At 42.0% G+C, this 10,032-nt stretch overlaps 1 protein-coding gene across 4 annotated transcripts in view; it reads right to left on the bottom strand.

Moving 5' to 3' along the window:
- The window catches only part of LOC110523043 (unconventional myosin-VIIb), a 68,979-nt gene continuing 58,947 nt past the window's right edge, over positions 1-10,032 (bottom strand). For all 4 annotated transcript variants that reach the window (XM_036978946.2, XM_036978947.2, XM_090236472.1 and 1 more), the window contains 5 exons: positions 8,473-8,658; positions 7,849-7,965; positions 7,405-7,488; positions 5,659-5,778; positions 1-947 (listed from right to left, as the gene is read on the bottom strand). In XM_036978946.2, coding sequence (XP_036834841.2) covers positions 852-947; positions 5,659-5,778; positions 7,405-7,488; positions 7,849-7,965; positions 8,473-8,658 — 603 coding nt within the window. In that variant the 3' untranslated portion in view covers positions 1-851. The remainder of the gene's footprint in view (positions 948-5,658; positions 5,779-7,404; positions 7,489-7,848; positions 7,966-8,472; positions 8,659-10,032) is intronic.

The raw sequence follows: 10,032 nt of genomic DNA, 5'->3' as shown, positions 1-10,032 counted from the left end.
TTTGGGGATGCACGAAGGCAGACAACACCTGTTTATTCATCAGAAGACAGTCGATACATGGCAGCGGAATTGTAAACATTTCAATGATCAATCATTTCAGTAATTATTTCAGTAATATTTGTCAGTTATAAATAAGTTATGCCTTCCTTTACCTGTGGCAGGGCACATAAAACATTTGTGGAAAGTTTTGTGTCATCATATTTCAAGTTAGGTATATTGGTCGTGTATGTAGTTAACTTTTACAATGCACAAATTACATTTAGAATTTAGAATGAAAAAATGATTGTGTGTGTGCGTGTGTGTGTATGTGTGTGTGTGTGTGTGTGTTAGAGCATTAGTTGTAAATTCAAGGCACAGTTTGCATCATGTTTCTACCATCCCAGCAGCTCAAGGCCTCACATGTTCCCGTTACCATGGTTCCCACTATATGACCAGGCTGCAAAGTCAAAAATATGTCTATATCATAACAAATGTATGACAATTTCACGATACGGTCTTAAATTTAAAGGGATACTTTGGGATTTTTGGCAATGAGGCTCTTTTATCTACTTCCCCGGAGTCAGATGAACTTGTGGATACCATTTTGTATGTCTCTCTGTCCAGTATTAAGGAAGTTAGAGGTATTTTCAAGAGCCAATGCTAACTAACTAGCGTTAGTTAAATGACTGGAGTCCACGGGTATCTGCTAGCATGCTATTCCTTTAAGGTTCAGGTTAGGCATGAGGTTAAGTAGTGTGGGTGTTAGGGTTAGGTTTAAAAATCAGGTCTGAAGAAGATACATTTTATAACTAAGCAGGGCTTCCGACTTTGCAACTTGTCCAGATAGTGACGACCTGGTTACACGTCTCGTGTTATTCGTTGTATCTCTGGTTTCTGGTCCTAACTGCTTTCGTCTCGTTCAGGTACATGTTGACATAAGAGGTCAGAAGATCATCCATTTTATAGCCCTGATGGACAAAGACACAAAGCACAATATGAAAACATTATTCAGAATAAGTGTATCTTATTAAGGCCAGGCACTACAACCCTAACAGGGAACTTTTAAAATATTATATTGAAATATGCATATGAGGTGATATCTCATTAAATATGCACATATGTGATCCGTTTCAAGAACCTAGGCTTATGTCACTACTTCACAGGAGAGGCATTTGAACGTAAACAGAAAAATAAAAATACATTTTTATTTTTTGTTGTTGCCAGAAATGCCTTCTTGAATATGCAAACTTTCACATGCCTTTATAACAAACTTGTATGCCATCTGTAAATACGAATAAAATTGTTAAATTATGAGCCTAGTCGTTTTAGCCACAGAAAAATACAGGAACCTTCCTACTAGCTATGATTGGCAGAGATAATGGGTGGGCTGGACATGCCGAGAGATGAGTTTGGATTGGTCTGCCACGTAGCATGCTTCTATCTATAACATGAGCTGCTCACTATGTATGGATAATCCTTTCTACTGTGTTTTTTTTTATACATCATGAAGAACTGAAAAAGTGTTGCAGTGCTGCCCTGATGTTAATAACGCTGTCGACAAAGATCAGTGGGGGAAAATGCCGGAGTACTTTCTGGTGACTCTCTCTGACGATAAGGAAATCCTTTGATTTACGTAGAAAACATTTTCAAGGAACCAGACATTGTCTTCTGATGACAGTGACGGGGGGAAGAAACGACAATCAATGGTGTTGTTGTCGCGGAAGAAATTGACAACAGTTTTGAAGTCAGTGGAATGTCCGGTGGAATCAGAGATGATTGCCAAATGCGGAGAGAGTCGAAAACAAGAACACAGGAGACGGTTGTTTAAAAAAAAATCTGTCTCCTGATTACATCTTCAAGCTAAAGGGCAACGATGGCATCCATTACAGAGGGCATTCATCCATTGTATACGGATGAGTCTAGCTACATTTTCCGATATTATACGTTTCTAATTTTGTCAGAAAGTTCTCTATGATCTGTGTAGTAATATTATTTGTATCTAAGAAAACATTTTGAATTGTATTGCTAGTTATAGCCTAATCTTAGCTAGCTAGCTAAATTTGAACCTAGTTGGTTAGCTTTAGCTACCTGCAGATTCATGCATGGTGTATGGTATTATGAGTTAGGATTATGGTTAATTGTTTAGCCAGCTAGCTACATGTCTAAACAAAAAACTCCACTATTCAATTAACCATTTCACTGTTCCGTTTACACCTTCTGTATCCTGTGCATGTGACAAATACATTTAGATTCGATTTGATATAGTGTGTGTTTAACAGAGATGGTAATGTGAAGAACAACATGATCTGCACCAAAGTCAGATTAGGATATACAGGGCAATCGGAAAGTATTCAGACCCCTTGACTTTTTCCACATTTTGTTACAATACAGCCTTATTCTAAAATGGTTTGAACAAAATGTTTTCCTCGTCAATTTATACACAATACCCCATAATGACATCACAATACCCCATAATGACATCACAATACCCCATAATGACATCACAATACCCCATAATGAAAACAGGTTTTTACCTGATTTACATAACTATTCAGGCCCTTTGTTATGAGACACAAAATTGATCTCAGGTGCATCCTGTTTCCATTGATCATCCTTGAAATGTTTCTACAACTTGATTGGAGTCCACCTGTGGCAAATTCAATTGATTGGACATGATTTGGAAAGGCACACACCTGTCTACATAATGTCCCACAGTTGACAGTGCATGTCAGAGCAAAAACCAAGCCATGAGGTCGAAGGAATTGTCCATAGAGCCCCAAGATAAGATTGTGTTGAGGCACAGATCTGGGGAAGGGTACCAAAAAATGTCTGCAGCATTGAAGGTCCCCAAGAACACAGTGGCCACCATCATTCTTAAATGGAAGACGTTAGGAACCACCAAGACTCTTCCTAGAGCTGGCTGCACAGCCAAACTGAGCAATCAGGGGAGAAGGTCCTTGGTCAGGGAGGTAACTAAGAACCCGATAGTTACTCTGACAGAGCTCCAACAATCCTTCGTGGAGATGGGAGAACCTTCCAGAAGGACACAAATCTCTGCAGTACTCCACCAATCAGGCCTTTATGGTAGAGTGAACAGATGGAAACCACTCCTCAGTAAAAGACACATGACAGTCCGCTTGGAGTTTGCCAAAAGGCACCTAAAGGACTCTCAGACCATGAGAAACAAGATTCTCTGGTCTGATGAAGCCAAGATTGAACTCTTTGGCCTGAATGCCAAGTGTCATGTCTGGAGGAAACCTGGCACCATCCCTACGGTGAAGCATGGTGGTGGCAGCATTATCATGTTTTGGGGATGTTTTTTCAGGGGTAGGGACTGGGAGACTAGTGAGGATTGAGGGAAAGATGAACGGAGCAAAGTACAGAGAAATCCTTGATGAAAAGCTGCTCCACAGCGCTCAGGACCTCAGACTGGGGTGAAGGTACACCTTCCAACAGGACATTGACCCTAAGCACACAGCCAAGCCAACACAGGAGTGGCTTCAGGACAAGAGTCTGAATGTCCTTAAAGTGGTCCATCCAGAGCCCAGACTTGATCCCGATCGAACATCTCTGGAGAGACCTGAGAATAGCTATGCAGTGACACTCCCCATTCAACCTGACAGAGCTTGAGAAGGAGCTGCAGAGAAGAATGGGTGAAGCTCCCCAAATACAGGTTTGCTAAGCTTGTGGCGTCAACAAAGTACAGAGAAAAGGGTCTAAATACTTATGTAAATGTAATATCAGTTTTTTATTATACATTTCTGCACAAAAAAAACCCTGTTTTTGCATTCTCATTATGGGGTATTGTGATGTCATTATGGGGTATTGTGATGTCATTATGGGGTATTGTGATGTCATTATGGGGTATTGTGTGTATATTGATGAGGATTAAAAATATATATATATTTTAGAATACACACGCACACGTCTGTTTAAAACATGCACATACTATCTCCTGTTAGGGCCTAAACATTTTTCCTACCTCTATATAATGTCCTTTTTATTAGATTTTTTACTGTATCTCAAATAGAGTCCTTCGTATTGTATGAGTTATCATTTCCATACCAGAAAGTATATTTCATTCATTGTTTATTTACAATTGCTTATTTGGGGTGCCAGCGGTTTAAACCAGTTTCTAGTTAACTGTTTCTGTGCAGATTTCAGATTTCTGAAGAGGTACTTATTAGAGTGGAGGAGCAGTGCACGAAGGGGTTCATGGGGTTCTCCCCAGGGGTATGGGGGGTTCATGGGGTTCTCACCAGGAGTATGGGGGGTTCATGGGTTAGGGTTAGTATGGGGGGTTCATGGGGTTCTCCCCAGGAGTATGGGGGGTTCATGGGGTTCTCCCCAGGAGTATGGGGGGTTCATGGGGTTCTCCCCAGGAGTATGGGGGGTTCATGGGGTTCTCCCCAGGAGTATGGGGGGTTCATGGGTTAGGGTTAGTATGGGGGGTTCATGGGGTTCTCCCCAGGAGTATGGGGGGTTCATGGGGTTCTCCCCTGGAGTATGGGGGGTTCATGGGTTAGGGTTAGTATGGGGGGTTCATGGGGTTCTCCCCAGGAGTATGGGGGGTTCATGGGATTCTCCCCAGGAGTATGGGGGGGGGGGGGAGGGTCATGGGGTTCTCCCCAGGAGTATGGGGGGGGGTCATGGGGTTCTCCCCAGGTGTATGGGGGGGTAATGGGGTTCTCCCCGGGAGTATGGGGAGGGGGGGGGGGATCACGGGGTTCTCCCCAGGAGTATGGGGGGGTTCGTGGGGTTCTCCCCAGGAGTATGGGGGGGGGGTCATGGGGTTCTCCCCAGGTGTATGGGGGGGTTAATGGGGTTCTCCCCGGGAGTATGGGGAGGGGGGGGGATCACGGGGTTCTCCCCAGGAGTATGGGGGGGTTCGTGGAGTTCTCCCCAGGAGTATGGGGGGGTTCATGGGGTTCTCCCCAGGAGTATGGGGGGGGGGGGGGGTTCATGGGGTCTGTTTGGATATCTTTTTACTTTGGTGATCTTTGTCCAGACCTTTGTAGTGGAACAGGAATATATAGTATTGGGAGGACATACACTTGAATCATTTAAATTATTCCTGTTAAATGCTGTGTAATTCAATGTGGTGAGCTTTGTAATTATGGATGTATATTATGCCTCTTTTAAATGCAGGACATTTGTCTGAAGGTAATCTGACAAACAAAAGCAAAAATACATTTCAATCCAGATTTAGACATTTTTATGTTTACTTTTAGAAAATACTAATATTAATGGACCCATAAAAAAATTAAAAATACATCTCAAAATGAATAGGTAGATGCAAAACATGTCAATTCAGCCCGTGGTGCCTGTGGTGCCCGTGGTGCCTGTGGTGCCTGTGGTGCCGGTGGTGCCTGTGGTGCCGGTGGTGCCTGTGGTGCCCGTGGTGCCTGTGGTGCATGTAGTACCTGTGGTGCCTGTGGTGCATGTGGTGCCTGGCCTTGAAAGTTTAATATTTCTAACATGAGCTAATAAAATATTACGAAAAATAAATTGCTTATCGCTGCCACAAGGGGGAAAAAGTCTGGCCAGTTGTTTTTCTTGTGGCAGCGTTGTGTTTCCGTAATAAATTGAATAAAGAAGTACACAAAATAACTAGTTACAAGTCAACAGTAAAAAAAATAAAAACAAGCAAACAAACAAAACCGTAATAAATGTCTTTACCAGGGATGTTTCACATAGGATCTTGTTTCCCTTCACCAGGTTGCCCACGGTGATGTGGAAGTAGGTGGAGCCACTGCACCAGTTAGCGATACGGTTGAACGGGTGAGTCGCTAGGACATCCTATGGGACAGATAAGACAGACAGGTCAGACAGACATCTCTTTTACTGTTCATGCTCTCTGTTGAATATTAATGTCAGTGGAGGGCTGTGTGGGGGGGTAGCCTAGTGGTTAGAGCGTTGGACTAGTAACCGGAAGGTTGCAAGTTCAAACCCCTGAGCTGACAAGGTACAAATCTGTCGTTCTGCCCCTCAACAGGCAGTTAACCCACTGTTCCTAGGCCGTCATTGCTGACAATAATTTGTTCTTTAACTGAGTTTATTTCACCTTTATTTAACCAGATAGGCAAGTTGAGAACAAGTTCTAATTTACAATTGCGACCTGGCCAAGATAAAGCTAAGCAGTTCAACACATACAACAACACAGAGTTACACATGGAGTAAAACAAACATACAGTCAATAATACAGTATAAACAAGTCTATATACGATGTGAGCAAATGAGGTGAGATAAGTGAGGTAAAGGCAAAAAAAAGGCCATGGTGGCAAAGTAAATACAATATAGCAAGTAAAACACTGGAACGGTAGATTTGCAATGGAAGAATGTGCAAAGTAGAAATAAAAATAATGGGGGTGCAAAGGAGCAAAATAAATGAATGAATTAAATACAGTAAGGAAAGAGGTAGTTGTTTGGGCTAAATTATAGGTGGGCTATGTACAGGTGCAGTAATCTGTGTTAAATAAAGGTCAAATAAATAAAAACATAGCTTAACGAGAGGGCCGTGAACATTTACCTAGTAATGCCTTATACTGTTAGAAAACACACATTTTTCCTCCCTTTTTTTGTAGTTAGTTTTATCATCTATGATTTGTTTTGTTTGTACTTTTTGTACTACAATGCCCTGCTATAGTAAATAGTTTGAAACATAGTACATTCCCAGAAGTCATTTTCAGAATGTATATGCTATGAACTAACTATCTACTCAAAATCAAGATTATAACTTGACATGCTATTAGATTGCAGAGGCCTTATTATTGTAATAATGTTTTATATAATGAATATGGGGAAGGGAAGAGCCGAGTCATTTCCTGGTAGACTGGTCATTGTTTCATTGTTGTCTAGCTCCTTGTGAATTGACAGTCGCTGGCGAATCTACTAGCTCGTCACAATCTCAGATGTCATCAAGTATAAAATGTGTCCCTTTGCGATGAACACAAAGTGGTTTTGTTTCACATCTTCAAATTGTGTTAAAAGTTTAAAAAAAAAAGTTTTTAAATTAAATATAAATCTGTGTGTTTATTACAGAACACATTCGTATGGCTGCAGTAGACTCGTTGCAGCTGTGTGCCTGAGACGTACCGTGACAACACAAATTGATGGTCAGTCCAATCAGCGAATGAGCATTTAAGGCGGGACTCTCGAGCCTCCAATGGCTGTGGATATGTAACCCGATACCCCAGAATCATTCGATTCAATTTGACCTAACAGAAGTTGATTTATACGCACATTGCCTTGATAAAACAATTACATTATAACGAAAGCCCCAGAAATACAGTAATTAACATTGAAGAGGAACCCTTTATAATCCATTCTCTCAAGAGGAAAACAAGGAGTCTTGCGTGCGTGCGTGCGTGTGTGTGTGTGTGCGTGTGTGCGTGCGTGCGTGCGTGTGTGTGTGTTGTGTTTTACCTTGGTTTTCGGGTGGATGATTGAGACCCCCTGTTTGCTGATGGCAATTCTGACGATATCTGGGAAGTTAGGGTCTGATGTTTGCTGGAAAAAGTCAAACATCTCTTTAGGTGATAGAAAGCAGAGTAGTGGCTGTTCCTTCATCACTTAGAGACTTAGGCTGCGTGAACAAAATGGCACCCTATTCCCTATATAGTGCACTACTTTTGACCCAAATGGCACCCTATTCCCTATATATAGTGGACTACTATTGACCAGGGCTCATAGGGTGCCAGTTTGGGACACAGCCTTTACAAGAACTTTAAATGGGTCCATAAAACGAGCTGTGTCCTTCGAACAGCGATACACCGTCTGGAAAGACCCATTTCTCCCGAGGGAACTTTATTTGTGATAAAAAAATATATATATTTAAAATAAATTCAGTGTCGAGGTGTTATCTCGTACCTTCACTTCAAAGAAAGCACAGCCGAAGGTGGGCCAGCGACAGACCACCTTGAGAAACGCTAGACTGGCTTCTTCACTGGTCATACTAGCCTGCTTGTTGTAGGCTGCAACGATGTTCTGGTAAGCAAAGACATTAAAACGGTCAACCACAACAACAACAACAAAAATCCCATTCTTAAAACATTTTACATAGTTGATCCTCTGACCTCCGCCATCGAATGAATTGAGTTAAGGGTCATTTGAGTTCAGGGGTCATGTAGAGGGTAACTTGGAGCTGCAGTCCCAGACAAAAAAAAAAAGGGACACTACTGACTGTGTTTGTATACAGGTCACATGACGTCATTGAAGGAACACTCATCACCCAGTCCCTTCCAGCTATGTGCACTCATACACTCCTCCCAGGCATTGAGATTTGTGTAAACCCTATTTCTTATACCGGTCCAGGGAAGAGAACAAGTGCACACTTTTGGAGGAAGGGAGGAGTGAATGTATTAAGGAGAGACTCTCTTACATCAATGTGTGACAACTGTAAAAAATAAAAGTATTTTTTTTGTATTTTTTTTAAATGCTTTATAAATAAACGATTAATTGATCGATCGATCACAACTGATTGATTGATTTTACCTTCTGCCAGTCCGTAGTGGACATGGCTTTCAGCATGTCGTTGGGCACCAGATCTTTCAGCATCTTGGGGATCAGAACGAACTGGGTCTTGTCGTTGTTGAACTTTACCCTGAAGAGCAGAGCCCCTATGTTCACCATGTCCTCCTTGGTACATCGATGGTACCCTCTCAGGTACTTAGGTAGCTCCTAGGTGGGGAGAGAGAAAGGCTGTCCTGTTAGTATAATGAACTGTTAGCAGTGTTCGGGTCAATTCAGAAAGTAAAACAAATTCCAATTCCAATTTTTCCTCATTGAAAAAGCATTTATAATTGGAAGCTGAATGTCAGTGTACTTACTGAATTGACAGGTTTTTTTTTAAAATGAAATTGACCCCAACCCTGACTGTAAAGATAGGCATTTTCACCATGGGTACAATGTACTATTTTGTGGTTAGAGAGGGAGGCCAGTAACCGGAGGGTTGCTGGTCGAATCCAAGTGCTGCCTTATGTTAAATCTATCAGGAGTTAACCAGCATCCAGAGGGTCACTGATGTCAATATCTCAGGTGTCACCTAATGCCAACGGGCCCTTGAGAAAGGCCCTCAACACACCTGAGGGCAGTGGAAGATAAACCACGATGTGCCCCAATATCTCAGCTGTCACCTAATGCCAATGGGCCCTTGAGAAAAATGGTAACGGCAAGGAGAAGTCATCCATTTTTAAAATGAATAGTTTTATTAGACAGTTGTTGTCACGCCCTGACCTTAGATATCTCTGTTTTCTATATATTTTGGTTAGGTCAGGGTGTGACTAGGGTGGGTACTCTAGGTTTTCGTATGTCTAGGGGGTTTTGTATGTCTAGGGGTTTTTGTAGGTCTAGGGGTTTTGTATGTCTAGGGGTTTTGTATGTCTAGGGGGTTTTGTAGGTCTAGGGGTTTTGTATGTCTAGGGGTTTTGTATGTCTAGGGGTTTGTATTGTCTAGGGGTTTTGTATATCTAGGGGTTTTGTATGTCTAGGGGTTTTGTATGTCTAGGGGTTTGTATGTCTAGGGGTTTTGTATATCTAGGGGTTTTGTATTGTCTAGGGGTTTTGTATGTCTAGGGGTTTTGTATGTCTAGGGGTTTTGTACGTCTAGGGGTTTTGTATGTCTAGGGGTTTGTATTGTCTAGGGGTTTTGTATGTCTAGGGGTTTTGTACGTCTAGGGGTTTTGTATGTCTAGGGGTTTGTATTGTCTAGGGGTTTTGTATGTCTAGGGGTTTTGTACGTCTAGGGGTTTTGTATGTCTAGGGGTTTGTATTGTCTAGGGGTTTTGTATGTCTAGGGGTTTTGTACGTCTAGGGGTTTGTATTGTCTAGGGGTTTGTATTGTCTAGGGGTTTTGTATATCTAGGGGTTTTGTATGTCTAGGGGGTTTGTATGTCTAGGGGTTTGTATTGTCTAGGGGTTTTGTATATCTAGGGGTTTTGTATGTCTAGGGGTTTTGTATGTCTAGGGGTTTTGTATGTCTAGGGGGTTTTGTATGTCTAGGGGTTTTGTATGTCTAGGGGGTTTGTATGTCTAGGGGTTTGTATTGTCTAGGGG

This window comes from Oncorhynchus mykiss, chromosome 5 (genome assembly GCF_057628025.1).
Source record: "Oncorhynchus mykiss isolate SJ-2025 chromosome 5, ASM5762802v1, whole genome shotgun sequence".
Classification (NCBI taxonomy): Eukaryota; Metazoa; Chordata; class Actinopteri; order Salmoniformes; family Salmonidae; genus Oncorhynchus; species Oncorhynchus mykiss.
Note: the sequence above shows the minus strand (reverse complement) of the source record. Positions and strands in the feature narration are given on the sequence as shown.